Source organism: Haemorhous mexicanus, chromosome 34 (assembly GCF_027477595.1).
Source record: "Haemorhous mexicanus isolate bHaeMex1 chromosome 34, bHaeMex1.pri, whole genome shotgun sequence".
In the NCBI taxonomy this organism is placed as follows: domain Eukaryota; kingdom Metazoa; phylum Chordata; class Aves; order Passeriformes; family Fringillidae; genus Haemorhous; species Haemorhous mexicanus.
The window spans coordinates 1,069,471-1,085,767 of NC_082374.1; the positions used below are offsets into that span (position 1 = coordinate 1,069,471).

The window sequence follows — 16,297 nt, forward strand, 5'->3', positions numbered from 1 at the left end:
TATTTTCAATCAATATCTTCATTGATGATCTCAATGGGGTCACCGAGGTCAGGATGACCATGGGACTTGATACCCTCATTGGTTTGATATTTTCAATCAATATCTTCATTGATGATTTGGAGGAGATCAGGCTGACCATGGGGTTTGATACTTTCAATCAATACCTTCATTGATGATCTCAATGGGGTCACCAGGTCAGGATGACCATGGGACTTGATGCCCTCATTGATTTGGAATTTTTAATCAATATCTTCATTGATGATCTCAATGGGGTCACCGAGGTCAGGATGACCATGGGACTTGATGTCCTCATTGATTTGATATTTTCAATCAATATCTTCATTGATGATCTCAATGGGGTCACCGAGGTCAGGATGACCATGGGACTTGATGCCCTCATTGATTTGATATTTTCAATCAATATCTTCATTGATGATCTGGATGGGGTCACCAAGGTCAGGAGGATGACCATGGGACTTGATGCCCTCATTGATTTGATATTTTTAATCAATACCTTCATTGATGATCTCAATGGGGTCACCAAGGTCAGGATGACCATGAGACTTGATATCCTCATTGGTTTGATATTTTTAATCAATACCTTCATTGATGATCTGGATGGGGTCACCAAGGTCAGGATGACCATGGGACTTGATGCCCTCATTGGTTTGATATTTTCAATCAATATCTTCATTGATGATCTCAATGGGGTCACCGAGGTCAGGATGACCATGGGACTTGATACCCTCATTGGTTTGATATTTTCAATCAATATCTTCATTGATGATTTGGAGGAGATCAGGCTGACCATGGGGTTTGATACTTTCAATCAATACCTTCATTGATGATCTCAATGGGGTCACCAAGGTCAGGGTGACCATGGTGGCACCGCAATGAAGCTGACCAAGACACAAGAGTGACCTTTGGGCCTCCAGGACCTCAGTGACCTGTGTGACCTGGTGTGGCCTCCTGGGCTTGTCCCCGTGTGTCACTGGGGGTACTGGTTTATACTGGGAAGCCTCTCATGGGTGGTCCAGAGGGGTTGGGAAGGGGAGGACCTCAGACCCAAGCCCACCTTCAGCGCCGGACTCTGCCCTGGACAGCCCGAGGGGATGCGGCTGGAGAAGACGGTGAAGATCGTGGAGCTGGACCCGCAGAACAAGGGAGTCAGTGAGTGACATCTCTGGGGACAGGGAGGTCCCATGGTGGCTTTGGGACATCTCTGGGGACCAAGGAGATCCCACTCTGGCTTTGGGACATCTCTGGGGGCCAGGGAGGTCTCACAGTGGCTTTGGGACATCTCTGGGGACAGGGAGGTCCCATGGTGGCCTTGGGACATCTTTGGGGACCAGGGAGGTCTCACTGTGTGTTTGGGACATCTCTAGGGACCAGGGAGGTCCCATGGTGGCCTTGGGACATCTTTGGGGACCAGGGAGGTCCCATGGTGGCTTTGGGACATCTCTGGGGACTAGGGAGGTCCCACGGTGGGTTTGGGGCATCTTTTGGAGACCAGGGAGGTCCCACTGTGGGTTTGGGGCATCTTTTGGGGACCAGGGAGGTCCCACAGTGGCTCCAGGACATCTTTTGGAGACCAGGGAGGTCCCACTGTGGGTTTGGGACACCTGGAGGGATCAAGGAGGTACCTCCAAGCTCAGGTTTGGGACAACTTGGTGGACGAGGCACATCCCACCACGGGACTGGGACATCTCAAGGGACAAGGGACACCCTGGTGTGGGGTGAGGCTGGGTCACTTCAGGGGAGGATTTGGGGTCACCACGTCCACCCCACCCCACAGAGGGGGTGCAGGAGGAGCGGGTGAAGGCCGCAGACCTCTCGGACATCGTCCCCAACACCGAGTCGGAGACCAGAGTCAGCATCCAGGGTGAGCAGCAAGGAGAGGACACCTGGGGACAACCTGGTTGGGGGGTGGGGGCCAGGTGGGACATCTGGAGCGTGACACGTCCTCTCCTGGCCCAGGCAACCCCGTGTCCATCATGGTGGAGAAGGCCATCGATGGGGCCAAGCTGAAGCACCTGATCGTGACGCCGTCGGGCTGTGGGGAGCAGAACATGATCTCCATGACGCCCACGGTCATCGCCGTCCACTACCTGGACAACACCGGGCAGTGGGAGAGCTTCGGCATCGACCGCCGGGCCAGCGCCATCGAGCTGATCAAGAAAGGTGGGAACAGCACCAGAATGGTGGGATGTCCTGAAAGTGGTGGGAATGGCCTCGAAATGCTGGGAATGGCCTCAGAATGGTGGGAATGGCACCAAAATGGTGGGAACGGCACCAAAATGGTGGGAACAGCAACAAAAGTGGTGGCAATGTCCTCAAAATGGTGGGAATGGCACTGAATTGGTGGCAATGTCCTCAAAATGGTGGGAATGTCCTCAAAATGGTGGGAATGGCACCAAAATGGTGGGAACAGCAACAAAAGTGGTGGCAATGTCCTCAAAATGGTGGGAACGGCACCAAAATGGTGGGAACAGCACCAAAAGTGGTGGCAATGTCCTCAGAATGGTGGGAATGGCACCAAATTGGTGGCAATGTCCTCAAAATGGTGGGAACGGCACCAAAAGTGGTGGGAATGTCCTCAGAATGGTGGGAATGTCCGCAAAGTGGTAGGAATGGCACCAAAATGGTGGGAACAGCAACAAAAGTGGTGGGAATGTCCTCAAAATGGTGGGAATGTCCTCAAAGTGGTAAGAATGGCACCAAAATGGTGGGAATGTCCTCAAAGTGGTAAGAATGGCACCAAATTGGTGGGAATGTCCTCAAAATGGTGGGAATGGCACCAAAAGGGATGGGACTGTCCTCAAAATGGTGGGAATGGCCTCAAAATGGTGGGAACGGCACCAAAAGTGGTGGGAATGTCTTCAAAATGGTGTGAACATCCTCAAAAGTGGTGGAAATGTCCTCAAAAGTGGTGAGAATGTCCCTCAGTGTCCTCTCTTGGGTCACAGAAGGTCCCTATCATCCGAGGTGGTGCAGAGGGTCGCTCCTCTGGAGGTGACCTGGGTTGGGTGACACCAGTTTGGGGTTTCCAGGGTTACTGGTGTGCACTGGGATGGGCTCCAGAGTGGGTTGGTGGCCTAAGGGTTCCTCAGCTTGGGTGGGTGCTCTTTGTGTTGGCCAACGGTTCGAGGACATCGGTGGCCTGAATCCACCACTGGCCACTTCTCATGTTGACCAATGACTGAAAGATATTGGTGGCCTGAGACCACCACCAGCCACCCCATCTGTTGACCAACAGCTGGAGGACATTGGTGGCCTGAAGCCATCCCTCACATTGACCAACAGTTGGAAGCCATTGGTGGCCTGAAGCGCCTTATGTTGACCAACAGTTGGAGGACATTGGTGGCTTGAAGCCATCCCTCACGTTGACCAACAGTTGGAGGCCATTGGTGGCCTGAAGCCCCTCATGTTGACCAACAGTTGGAGGACATTGGTGGCCTAAAGCCATCCCTCGTGTTGACCAACAGTTGGAGGCCATTGGTGGCCGGAAGCCACCACCTGCCACCCCTTACATTGACCAACAGTTCGAGGCCATGGGTGGCCTGAATCCCCTTACGTTGACCAACCGTTGGAGGACATTGGTGGCCTGAAGCACACCCAGGCCACCCCTCGTGTTGACCAACAGTTGGAGTACATTGGTGGCCTGAAGCCACCCCTCAGGTTGACCAACAGTTGGAGGCCATTGGTGGCCTGAAGCCATCCCTCAGGTTGACCAACAGTTGGAGGCCATTGGTGGCCTGAAGCCATCCCTCAGGTTGACCAACAGTTGGAGGCCATTGGTGGACTGAAGCCCACCCAGGCCACCCCTCGCGTTGACCAACGGCCATCTCCTCACAGGTTACACCCAACAGTTGGCCTTCCGCAAGCGCGACAGCTCCTACGCCGCCTTCATCACCCGCTCCTCCAGCACCTGGTGAGGGACCTGCTGCCACCACCACCACCCAGCCCAGGTGACATGGCCAGGTGTGACCTCAGGTGTCCCCATCTCCAGGTTGACTGCCTATGTGGTGAAGGTGTTCGCCATGGCCAGGAAGCTGATGGACATCGAGCACGGCGAGATCTGCGGCCCCATCAAGTGGCTCATCCTCAACAAGCAGAAGCCGGACGGGGTCTTCCAGGAGGACGCGCCTGTCATCCATAAGGAGATGGTGGTAGGGGGACATCTCAACCCTGGCACTGCTGGTGGCCGAATCTTGGGGGACCTCGGGTGGAGGGTGGGAGGTTTTGGGTGAAGGTCTGGTGAATGTCGGGTGTTCCTCGGGCGTTCCTTGGGTGAAGGTCAGGTGAACCTCAGGAATTCTTTGAGTGTTCCTTGGGTGAAGTTCGGGTGGGTTTCGGGTGTTCCTTGGGTGCTTTTTGGGTGTTCCTTGGGTGTTCCTCGGGCGTTCCTTGGGTGAAGGTCAGGTGAACCGCAGGAATTCTTTGAGTGTTCCTTGGTTGAAGTTTGGGTGTGTTCTGGGTGTTCCTTGGGTGCTTTTTGGGTGTTCCTTGGGTGTTCCTCGGGCGTTCCTTGGGTGAAGGTCAGGTGAACCGCAGGAATTCTTTGAGTGTTCCTTGGTTGAAGTTCGGGTGGGTTTTGGGTGTTCCTTGGGTGCTTTTTGGGTGTTCCTTGGGTGTTCCCTGGGTGAAGGCCAGGTGAACCTCAGGAATTTCCTTGGATATTCCTTGGGTGAAGGTCAGGTGAAGGTCAAACATTCCTTGGGTGTCCCTTGGGTGTCCCTTGGGTGTTTTTTGGGTGTCCCTTGGGCAAAGTTGGGCTGTCCATTGGGTGTCCCTTGGGTGTCCCTTGGATGTTCCTTGCGTGAAGGTCAGGTGAAGGTCAAACATTCCTTGGGTGTCCATTGGATGTTCCTTGATTGTCCCTTGGGTGTTCCTCACGTGAAGGTCAGATATTCTTTGAATGTGCCTTGGGTGTCCTTTGGTCTCCCTTGGGTGTTCTTTGGGTGTCCCTTGGGTGTCCCTTGGATGTTCCTCACCTGAAGGCCAGGTGAAGGCCAGGTGAAGGTCAGATACTCTTTGGATGTTCTTTGGGTGAAGTTTGGGTGTCCACTGGCTGTCCCTTGGGACTCCTTTGGGTGTTCTTTGGGTGTGCCTTGATTGTCCCTTGACTGTTCCTCATGTGAAGGTCAGGTGAAGGCCAGGTGAGGGTCAGATTCCCTTTGGATGTCCCTTGGGTGACATTTGAGTGTCCCCTGGCTGTCCCTCAGACCAGCCAAGGACAGATCCTTGGAATGAGCTGCTGGTGGACCACCGAGCTCCTGGAAAACCCCAATCCCGAGGTTTTTTCCCTCTTTTTCATCCCACAGGGAGGCTACCAAGGCGCCGAGCCTGAGGTGTCCCTCACCGCCTTTGTCCTCATCGCCCTGGAGGAGGCACGGGACACCTGCAAGGACCAAGTCAATGTGAGTGACCCCACGTGGGGACGGGGACATTCCTGAGGTGCCGGACCATCACGGAAGCCACCTGAGATGCCAAATTCTCCATCCTTGGTTCCCAGAGCTTGGACGACAGCATCAACAAGGCCGCCGGGTTCCTGGCGCGGCGCTACGAGCAGCTGGCCCGGCCCTACACGGTGGCCCTGGCGTCCTACGCGCTGGCCCTGGCCGGGAAGCTCCAGAGCGAGAGGATCCTCATGAGGTTCTCCAAAGGTGATGCTTCAAGAGGGGTCAAAGTTGGGGTGAAAGGAGGTGGGTTTGGGTCTTCATGAGGTTCTCGAAAGGTGACACCAAACCTAGGGTAGAAATTGGTCAAAATTGGGGTGAAAGGAGGTGGGTTTGAGTTCTCATGAAGTTCTCCAAAGGTGACACCAAACCTAGGGTGGAAATTGGTCAAAATTGGTGGGTTTGGGTCTTCATGAGGTTCTCCAAAGGTGACACCAAACCGAGGGTGGAAATTGGTCAAAATTGGGGTGAAAGGAGGTGGGTTTGGGTCATCATGAGGTTCTCGAAAGATGACACCACAAGAGGGGTCAAATCGAGGTGAAAGGAGGTGGGTTTGGGTCTTCACGAGGTTTTCCAAAGGTGACACCACAAGAAGGGTTAAATCGAGGTGAAAGGAGGTGGGTTTGGGTCTTCATGAGGTTCTCCAAAGGTGACGTCTCAACGGGTGGAAATTGGTGTCAGGAAAACTGGTTTTGGGTCTTCAGGAGGTTCTCCAAAGATGACACCAAACCTGGGGTGGAAATTGGTCAAAATTGGGGTGAAAGGAGGTGGGTTTGGGTCTTCATGAGGTTCTCTAAAGGTGATGCCTCAATGGGTCAAAATTGGCACCAGGAAAACTGGTTTTGGGTCATCATGAGGTTCTCCAAAGGTGACATCTCAAGAGGGGTTAAAATTGGGGTGAAAGGAAGTGGGTTTGGGTCCTCATGAGGTTCTCCAAAGGTGACATCTCAAGAGGGGTTAAAATTGGGGTGAAAGGAGATGGGTTTGAGTTCTCATGAGGTTCTCCAAAGGTAACGCCACAACAGGGGTCAAAACTGAGGTCAGGAGAACTGGGTTTGGGTCTTCAGGAGGTTCTTCAAAGGTGACACCAAACCGAGGGTGGAAATTGGTCAGAACTGGGGTGAAAGGAGGTGGGTTTGGGTCTTCATGAGGTTCTCGAAAGGTGACACCACAAGAGGGGTCAAATCTAGGTGAAAGAAGGTGTGTTTGGGTCTTCATGAGGTTCTCCAAAGGTGATGCCTCACCGGGTCAAAATTGGTGTCAGGAAAACTGGTTTTGGGTCTTCAGGAGGCTCTTCAAAGATGACCCCAAACCTGGGGTGGAAATTGGTCAAAATTGGGGTGAAAGGAGGTGGGTTTGGGTCTTCATGAGGTTTTCCAAAGGTGAGACCTCAAGATGGGTCAAACTGTGGTGAAAGGAGGTGGGTTTGGAGGTTCTCCAAAGGTCACACCTCAAGAGGGGTCAAACTGTGGTGAAAGGAGGTGGGTTTTGGGTCCTCATGTGGTTCTCCAAAGCTGATTTTGGATTCTTCTGAGGTTCTCCAGAGCTGAATCCTCACCCAGGGTGGGAATTTGGGGTCAGGGAAGGTGGGTTTGGGTTCTCACGAGGTCCTTCGGAACCGAATCCTCACCCAGGGTTGGAAGTTGGGGTCAGGGAAGGTGGGTTTGGGTCCTCTTGAGGTTCTTCAAGGTAACACCTCACCTTGGGGTTAAAAGGGATGAAACTGGGATCACGGGAGGAGCTTTTAGGTCCTCCTGAGGTTCTCCAAAGCTGGTTTTGGGTTCTCTTGAGGTTCTCCAACCGCACCTTGGGGTTAAAAGGGATAAAACTGGGGTCAAGGGAGGTGGTTTTGGGTTCTCCTGTGGTTCTCCAGAACTGAATCCTCATCCAGGGTTGGAATTTGGGTCAGGGGAGGTGGTTTTGGGTCCTCCTGAGCTTCTCCGGGAGCAGTTTTGGACCTTCTTGAGACAACGCCTCACCTGGGACTGTAATTTTGTGGCCGGGCTGAGGTGGTTGTGGGGGGTCCCTGGTGGCCAAAGGTGTCCCCGATGTCCCCGCAGATGGGGCCCGCTGGGCGGAGCGCAACGCCCGCACCTACAACATCGAGGGCACGTCCTACGCGCTGCTGGCCCTGCTGCAGATGGAGAAGTCCAAGCTGGCCGGGCCGGTGGTCCGGTGGCTGGCCCAGCAGAACTACTACGGAGGGGGCTACGGCTCCACCCAGGTGGGACACGGGACACCCCCGGCCACCCGTGGGGACATCCCAGGGGCACCTGGTGGCGCTGGGGGTGACAGGGATGGGCGTAGTCTTTTTGAGGACGTCTTGGGTGGCACAGGAGACAAAGGTCACTCAGAAGACTTTGGGGGTGCTCCAGGTGATGTCCCCAAGTCCTGGTGACCTCAGTGTCCCCTCAAGGCCACCCAGGAGACCTTGTGGGCTCTCCACCAGTGTCCCCAAGCCCTGGTGACCCCAGTGTCCCCTCAGGCCACCCAGGAGCCCTTGCGGGTTCTCCACCCAGTGTCCCCAAGCCCTGGTGACCTCAGTGTCCCCTCAGGCCACCAACCTGGTGTTCCAAGCGCTGGCCCAGCACCAGGTGGACACACAGAGCTGGTGTCCCCAAGCCCTGGTGACCCCAATGTCCCCTCAGGCCACCATCCTGGTGTTCCAAGCGCTGGCCCAGCACCAGGTGGACACACAGGTGGTGTCCCCAAGCCCTGGTGACCTCAGTGTCCCCTCAGGCCACCATCCTGGTGTTCCAAGCGCTGGCCCAGCACCAGGTGGACACACAGGTGGTGTCCCCAAGCCCTGGTGACCTCAGTGTCCCCTCAGGCCACCATCCTGGTGTTCCAAGCGCTGGCCCAGCACCAGGTGGACACACAGGTGGTGTCCCCAAGCCCTGGTGACACCACTGTCCCCTCAGGCCACCATCCTGGTGTTCCAAGCGCTGGACACAGAGGTGGTGTCCCCAAGCCCTGGTGACCTCAGTGTCCCCTCAGGCCACCATCCTGGTGTTCCAAGCGCTGGCCCAGCACCAGGTGGACACACAGGTGGTGTCCCCAAGCCCTGGTGACCCCGATGTCCCCTCAGGCCACCATCCTGGTGTTCCAAGCGCTGGCCCAGTACCAGGTGGCTGTGCAGGAGCAGGAGAACCTGGAGCTGGACGTGTCGGTGCTGCTGCCGCGCCGCGCCAGCCCCATCAAATACCGCATCGAGAACCACAACGCGCTGGTGGCGCGCTCCGCCGAGGTACCTGTCCCTGTCCCTGTCCCCTGTCCCTGTCCCTGTCCCTGTCACCTGTCCCTGTCCCTGTCCCGGGCACCTGCCACCTGGCACTGGCACCTGTCCCTGTCCCTGTCCCGGGCACCTGGCACCTGGCACCTGCCACCTGGCACTGGCACCTGTCCCTGGCACCTGCCACCTGGCACTGGCACCTGTCCCTGGCACTGTCACTGTCACCTGTCCCCAGCACCTGCCACCTGGCACTGGTACCTTTCCCCATCCCTGTCACCTGGCACCTGTCCCTGGCACCTGTCCCTGTCACCTGGCACCTGTCCCTGTTACCTGTCCCTGTACCTGGCACCTGTCCCTGTCACCTGTCCCTGGCACCTGTCCCTGTTACCTGTCCCTGGCACCTGTCCCTGTTACCCCTCCCTGTCCCTGTCACCTAGCACCTGTCCCTGTTCCTGGCACCTGTCCTTGTCACCTGTCACCTGTCCCTGACACCTGTCCCCTGGCACCTGCCACCTGGCACTGGCACCTGTCCCTGTCCCTGGCACCTGTCCCTGTCCTTGCCACCTGTCCCTGTTACCTGTCCCTGTCCCTGGCACCTGTCACCTGTCCCTGGCCCTGTCCCTGGCACCTGTCCCTGGCACTGGCACTGTCACTGTGACCTGTCCCTGGCACCTGCCACCTGGCACTGGCACCTGTCACCTGCCACCTGGCACTGGCACCTTTCCCCATCCCTGTCACCTGGCACTTGTCCCTGGCACCTGTCCCTGGCACCTGGCACCTGTCCCTGTTACCTGGCCCTGGCACCTGTCACCTGGCCCTGGCCCCTGTCCCTGTCCCTGGCACCTGTCACTTGCCACCTGGCGCTGGCACCTTTCCCCATCCCTGTCACCTGTCCCTGGCACCTGTCCCTGGCACCTGTCCCCTGGCACCTGCCACCTGGCATTGGCACCTGTCCCTGTCCCTGTCACCTAGCACCTGTCCTTGTCCCCGGCACCTGTCTCCTGGCACCTGTCCCTGTCCCTGGCACCTGTCCCTGTCCCCTGGCATTGTCACCTGGCACTGTCTCCTCTGGGTCTCCTCGTTGGATAATCCCGTCCCATCACCATGGCCACCATTGTCCCTTCCATGTCCCCTCCTGTCACCTCTGTGTCCTCTCAAGGCTTGGGATGTCTCACGCCCTTGTCACCTGTCACTTTGGCATCCTGGCACTCTGTCACCTGTCCCCTGGCATTGTCACCTGGCACTGTCACCTCCGGGTCTCCTCGTTGGATAATCCTGTCCCATCGCTATGGCCACCATTGTCCTTGTCCCCTCCATGTCCCCTCCTGTCCCCTCTGTGTCCTCCCAAGGCTTGGGATGTCCCAGGCTGGCCTTGTCCCCTCCCTGGAGTGTCCTTGTCACCTCCATGTCCTGGCCTGACCTCATCCCCTCCATGTCCCCACACACCCCTGCACCTCTGCCTGTCCCTCCTGGGGACATCTCCTGTCCCCTCCCAATGTCACCAATGTCACCTGTCCCCTCCCAATATCCCCTGCCCCCTCCCAATGTCACCAATGTCCCCTGTTCCCTCCCGATGTCACCAATGTCACCTGTCCCCTCCCAATGTCACCAACGTCCCCTGTCCCCTCCCAATGTCCCCAACGTCCCCTGTCCCCTCAGACCAAGGAGAACGGGGACTTCACGGTCAAGGCCGAGGGCGTGGGCAAGGGGACAATGACAGTGGTGACCGTGTACCACGCCAAGGTCCCCGAGAGGGATGACAAGTGTGACAAGTTCCACCTGAGCGTGGACGTGGAGGAGGTCAACACGGGTGGGTCCCCAGCTGTCCCCTCCCTGTCCTCGCGGTGTCACCACCAGCCCCTCCCCGTGTCCCCTCTGTGTGTGCCCCGTGTCACCTTCGATGTCCCCTCATTGTCCCCACCCAGGCAGGGAAGAGGAGGACATCATCAGGTCTGTCAAGATCAACATCTGCACCAGGTGGGGACACTGGGGACACTGGGGATATTGGGGTCATTGGGGACAGTGGGGACATTGGGGGCATTGGGGACACTGGGGACACTGGGGACAGTGGGGACACTGGGGACATTGGGGGCATTGGGGGCATTGGGGGCATTGGGGGCATTGGGGTCATTGGGGGCATTGGGGGCATTGGGGGCATTGGGGACACTGGGGACACTGGGGACACTGGGGACAGCAGGAACTGGGAGAAGGGGAGGGAGGGACATTGGGGACAAGGAGGAAAATGAGGACATTGGGAACATCAGGGACAGGGTGAGGACATTGGGGACAGCAGGGACAGGGAGGAAAATGGGGACATTGGGGACATCAGGGACAGGGTGAGAACATTGGGGACAGCAGGGACAGGGAGGAAAATGGGGACATTGGGGACATCAGGGACAGGGTGAGGACATTGGGGACAGCAGGGACAGGGAGGAAAATGGGGAAACTGGGGACATCAGGGACAGGGTGAGGACATTGGGGACAGCAGGGACAGGGAGGAAAATGGGGAAACTGGGGACAGGGACAGCAGGGAAAGGATGGGGACATTGGGGACATTGGGGACAGGGTGGGGAATGGGATGGAGAAACACTGGGGACATTGAGGACACTGGGGACAACAGAGACAGAGAGGAGATGTTGGTGACAGGGACATTAGGGAGAGGATGGGGACATTGGGGACATTGGGGACATTGGGGACATGGCGGCGAATGGGATGGAGGGACACTGGGGACACTGGGGACAAGGATGGTGACACAGGGGACAAAAAGCACTCACCTTGTCCTGTGGGGACATTGGGGACATTGGGGAGGGGGCTCTGGGGACACTGCGGGGGTGGGGACAGGCGGGGTGGCCTCAGCTGTGTCCCCACAGGTACCTGGACACCATGGATGCCACCATGTCCATCCTGGACGTGTCCATGCTCACGGGATTCTCGCCGGACGTGCAGGACCTCAGGAGGGTCAGTGTGGGGACATGGGGACACCACGGGGGACACAGGGACACCACGGGGGACATGGGGACACCACAGGGACATGGGGACACCACGGGGACATGGGGACACCACAGGGACATGGGGACACCACGGGGGACACGGGGACACCATGGGGACACGGGGACACCACAGGGGACACGGGGACACCACAGGGACATGGGGACACCATGGGGACATGGGGACACCACAGGGACATGGGGACGCCACGGGGACATGGGGGCACCACGGGGACACCACAGGGGACACCGCAGACACATGGGGACACCACAGGGACACGGGGACACCGCAGGGACATGAGGACACCACGGGGACACGGGGATACCAGGGGGACATGGGGACACCACAGGGACATGGGGACACCACAGGGGACACGGGGACACCAGGGGTGGGGGACATGGGGACACTGAGGGGGATATGGGGACACTGGTGGGGGGACATGGGGACACTGAGGGGGATCTGGTTGAGACAAGGGACCCCATGTCTTTGTGCCATTGTGTCATCATCAATGATGATGTCACCATCAATGTCCCCACATCGGCACATATGTCCCCACATCACTGTTGTCCCTGCATGTCCGGTGCCACTGTGTCCCTGCGTGTCCCCACGGTCCTGGTGTCACTGTGTCCCTGCATGTCCCCATGTCCTGATGCCATTCCATGTCACCATGTGTCCTGTGTTCCCTGTGCCACCACCGTGCCACCACCGTGTCCCCATGGACCCAGTGTCACCGTGTGCCTGTGTGTCCCCATGTCCCGATGCTGTTCTGTGTCCCCACATGTCATCACGTGTCCCTGTGTCCCTGTGTCCCACTGTCCCCGCTGTCCCCTATGCCCCAGTAACACGGTGTCCCCCATGCCTGTTGTCACACTGTCCCCGTTGTCCCCATGTCCGCTGTCATACTGTCCCCACGTGTCCTCTGTGTCACGGTGTCCCCTGTGCCTGGTGTCGCACTGTCCCTGCTGTCCCCTGTGCCCAGTGTCACTCTGTTCCCCGATGTCACTCTGTCCCCGCTGTCCCTGCTGTCACTCTGTCCCCAGTGTCACTCTGTCCCTGCTGTCCCCAGTGTCACTCTGTCCCCTGCTGTCACTCTGTCCCTGGTGTCACTCTGTCCCTGGTGTCACTCTGTCCCCACTGTCACTCACTCTGTCCCTGCTATCCCCACTGTCATTCTGTCCTCGGTGTCACACTGTCCGCACTGTCCCCGCTGTCACTCTGTCCCCGGCGTCCCTGCTGTCATTCTGTCCCCGGTGTCCCTGCTGTCCCCAGTGTCACTCTGTCCCTGCTGTCCCTGGTGTTACTCTGTCCCTGGTGTCACACTGTCTCCACTGTCCCTGCTGTCACTCTGTCCCCACTGTCACACTGTCCCCACTGTCACTCTGTCCCTGCTGTCTCTGCTGTCACTCTGTCCCCAGTGTCACTCTGTCCTTGCTGTCCCTGGTGTTACTCTGTCCCTGGTGTCACTCTGTCCCCAGTGTCACTTTGTCCCTGGTGTCACTCTGTCCCCGGTGTCCCTGCTGTCACTCTGTCCCCACTGTCACTCTGTCCCCACTGTCACTCACTCTGTCCCCGCTATCTCCGCTGTCACTCTGTCCTCGGTGTCACACTGTCCGCACTGTCCCCGCTGTCACTCTGTCCCCGGTGTCCCTGCTGTCATTCTGTCCCCGGTGTCACTCTGTCCCCAGTGTCACTCTGTCCCTGCTGTCCCTGGTGTTACTCTGTCCCCAGTGTCACACTGTCCCCACTGTCACTCTGTCCCCAGCTGTCCCTGGTGTCACTCTGTTCCCAGTGTCACTCTGTCCCCGCTGTCCCTGGTGTCACACTGTCCCCGCTGTCACTCTGTCCCCACTGTCACTCACTTTGTCCCTGCTATCCCCGCTGTCACTCTGTCCCCGGTGTCCCCGCTGTCACTCTGTCCCCGCTGTCCCTGCTGTCACACTGTCCCCAGTGTCACTCTGTCCCCGCTGTCCCCAGCTGTCCGAGGGCGTGGACAGGTACATCTCCAAGTTCGAGCTGGACCAGGACAAAGAGCGGAGCAACGTCGTCATTTACCTGGACAAGGTGGGGACACACTGGGGACACTGGGGACACGGGGGTGGGGACAGGACTGGGGTGGTGGCAGGGACAAAATGGGACAGGGACCAAGATGGAGTTGGGGACATGAGCAGGGACAGGAGGGGGACAGGCGTGATGATGAAGGTGGGGACACGGGGGACATTGGGGACAGGAGGGACACGGGGACAAGATGGGACAGGAATGTGAGAGGACAGGGATGGGGACAGGGACAAGGTGGGGGGACAGGGATGGGGACAGGGACAGGGATGGCACAGGGGTCAGGATGGACTTGGGGACATGGGCAGGGACAGGAAGGGGACAGGGCTGTGACAGGGACATAGCTGGGGACAGGGGTGGTGACAGCAACAGTCTCAAGGTGGTGACAAGGACAGGGATGGGTGGGGACAGCACGGGGACGTGGCTGGGGACAGGACCAGGTGCGCTGGGGAGGTGGCTCACAGCCTGTCTGAGTGTCACCCCCATGTCCCCTGTCCCTGTCCCCATGTCCCCCTGTCTCTGTCCCTGTCCCCATGGCTGTCCCTTGTCCCCTGTCCCCGTCCCTGTCCCCATCTCTGTCCCCGTGGCTGTCCCCATCCCTATCCCTTTCCCCTGTCCCCGTGCTGTCCCCTGTCCTTGTCCCCTCTGTCCCTGTCCCCGTGCTGTCCCCGTGCTGTCCCCAGGTGTCACACAAGGCCCAGGAATGTTTCGCCTTCAAGGCCCACCAGAGGTTCCAGGTGGGGCTGATCCAGCCCGCGGCCGTCAGCGTCTACAGCTACTACAGCATCGGTGTGTCACTGTCCCTGCCACTGCCATTGTCACTGTCCCTGCCACTGCCACTGCCACTGGCACTGCCACTGTCCCTGTCCCTGTCCCTCTCACTGTCACCCTCCCTGCCACTGCCATTGTCACTGTCCCTGCCACTGCCACTGCCACTGCCACTGGCACTGCCACTGTCCCTGGCACTGTCCCTGTCCCTGTCCCTGTCCCTGTCCCTCTCACTGTCACCCTCCCTGCCACTGCCATTGTCACTGTCCCTGTCATTGTCACTGTCCCTGTCACTGTCACTGCCACTGTCATTGTCACTGTCCCTGTTACTGTCACTGTCACTGTCCCTGTCATTGTCACTGCCACTGTCATTGTCACTGTCCCTGTTACTGTCACTGTCACTTTTATTGTCACTGTCCCCTCTGTGCCTGTCACTGTCTCTGTCCCTGTCCCTGTCCCATCTGTCCCTGTCCCCTCCCTGTCCCTGTTCCCTCTGTCCCTGTCCCTTCTGTCCCCTCTGTCCCCATCCCTGTCCCTGTCCCCATTCCTGTTGCTGCCCCTGTCCCCTCTGTTCCTTCCCTGTTCCCTCTGTCCCTGTCCCCTCCCTTTCCCTGTCCCCTCTGTCCCCTCCCTGTCCCCTCTGTCCCCATCCCTGTCCCTGTCCCCAGTGCCACCCAGGTCACCTCTGTCACCTGTGTCCCCGTCTCCTTGTGTCCCCCCGGCTGATGTCCCCCTGCTGTCCCCTGCTATCCCCCACTGTCCCCTGCTATCCCTTGGTGTCCCCACATCCCCTGCTGTCCCCACATCCCCCGGTGTCCCCCGGTGTCCCCTGATGTCCCCCGGTGTCCCCGCAGACGATCGCTGCACCCGGTTCTACCACCCGGACAAGGAGGGAGGGAAACTGAGCAAGATCTGCCAGGGGGACGTTTGCCGCTGCGCCGAAGGTGACACGGGACACGGGGACACGGGGACACGGGGGCAGGGTGGGACACGTCACTGCCACGGTGGGACACGTCACGGTCATGATGGGGACGTGTCATGGCCATGGTGGGGACACATCAATGATGAGATGTCACACGTCACCATGATGGGGACATGTTCTGGCCATGGTGGGACATGTCCTGGTCATGGTGGGACACGTTGATGTGATGGGACACGTCAATGTCATGGTGGGACACGTCAATGATGAGATGTCACATGCCACCTGGATGGGGACATGTCATGGCCATGGTGGGGACATGTCCTGGCCATGGTGGGGACATGTCATGGCCATGATGGGGACATGTCCTAGCCATGGTGAGACACACCAATGATGAGATGTCCCACGTCATCATGATGGGGACATGTCCTGGCCATGGTGGGACACACTGATGTGATGGGACACTTCATGGCCATGGTGGGACACATCAATGATGAGATGTCACATGTCACCTGGATGGGGACATGTCCTGGCCATGGTGGGACATGTCGTGGTCATGGTGGGACACTTCAATGATGAGATGTCACATGCCACCATGATGGGGACATGTCCTGGCCATGGTGGGGACAAGTCATGGCCATGATGGGAACATGTTCTGGCCATGGTGGGACATGTCCTGGTCATGATGGGGACATGTCCTGGCCATGGTGGGACACACTGATGTGATGGGACACTTCATGGCCATGGTGGGACACATCAATGATGAGATGTCACATGCCACCATGATGGGGACATGTCCTGGCCATGCTGGGGACATGTTGATGTGATGGGACACGTCATGGTCATGGTGGGGACAAGTCATGGCCATGATGGGAACAT

General features: G+C 58.1%; 1 protein-coding gene and 1 long non-coding RNA gene across 2 annotated transcripts in view; one reads left to right on the forward strand and one right to left on the reverse strand.

The window, feature by feature from the left end:
- The window catches only part of C3 (complement C3), a 40,921-nt gene that overhangs the window by 18,781 nt on the left and 5,843 nt on the right, over positions 1–16,297 (forward strand). Inside the window, exons 22-36 of the mRNA XM_059872124.1 lie at positions 1,104–1,170; positions 1,796–1,882; positions 1,978–2,181; positions 3,856–3,931; positions 4,010–4,169; positions 5,325–5,420; positions 5,516–5,666; positions 7,520–7,683; positions 8,548–8,706; positions 10,351–10,501; positions 10,617–10,668; positions 11,562–11,649; positions 13,654–13,740; positions 14,415–14,520; positions 15,354–15,443. Of these exons, the coding sequence (XP_059728107.1) occupies positions 1,104–1,170; positions 1,796–1,882; positions 1,978–2,181; positions 3,856–3,931; positions 4,010–4,169; positions 5,325–5,420; positions 5,516–5,666; positions 7,520–7,683; positions 8,548–8,706; positions 10,351–10,501; positions 10,617–10,668; positions 11,562–11,649; positions 13,654–13,740; positions 14,415–14,520; positions 15,354–15,443 (1,738 nt within the window). The remainder of the gene's footprint in view (positions 1–1,103; positions 1,171–1,795; positions 1,883–1,977; positions 2,182–3,855; positions 3,932–4,009; positions 4,170–5,324; positions 5,421–5,515; positions 5,667–7,519; positions 7,684–8,547; positions 8,707–10,350; positions 10,502–10,616; positions 10,669–11,561; positions 11,650–13,653; positions 13,741–14,414; positions 14,521–15,353; positions 15,444–16,297) is intronic.
- LOC132341004 (uncharacterized) lies at positions 8,747–9,479 on the reverse strand. Its single transcript, XR_009490066.1, has 3 exons — positions 9,391–9,479; positions 9,093–9,197; positions 8,747–8,766 (listed from the first exon to the last, which is right to left on the reverse strand). It is a non-coding gene; the product is annotated as an uncharacterized LOC132341004 (long non-coding RNA).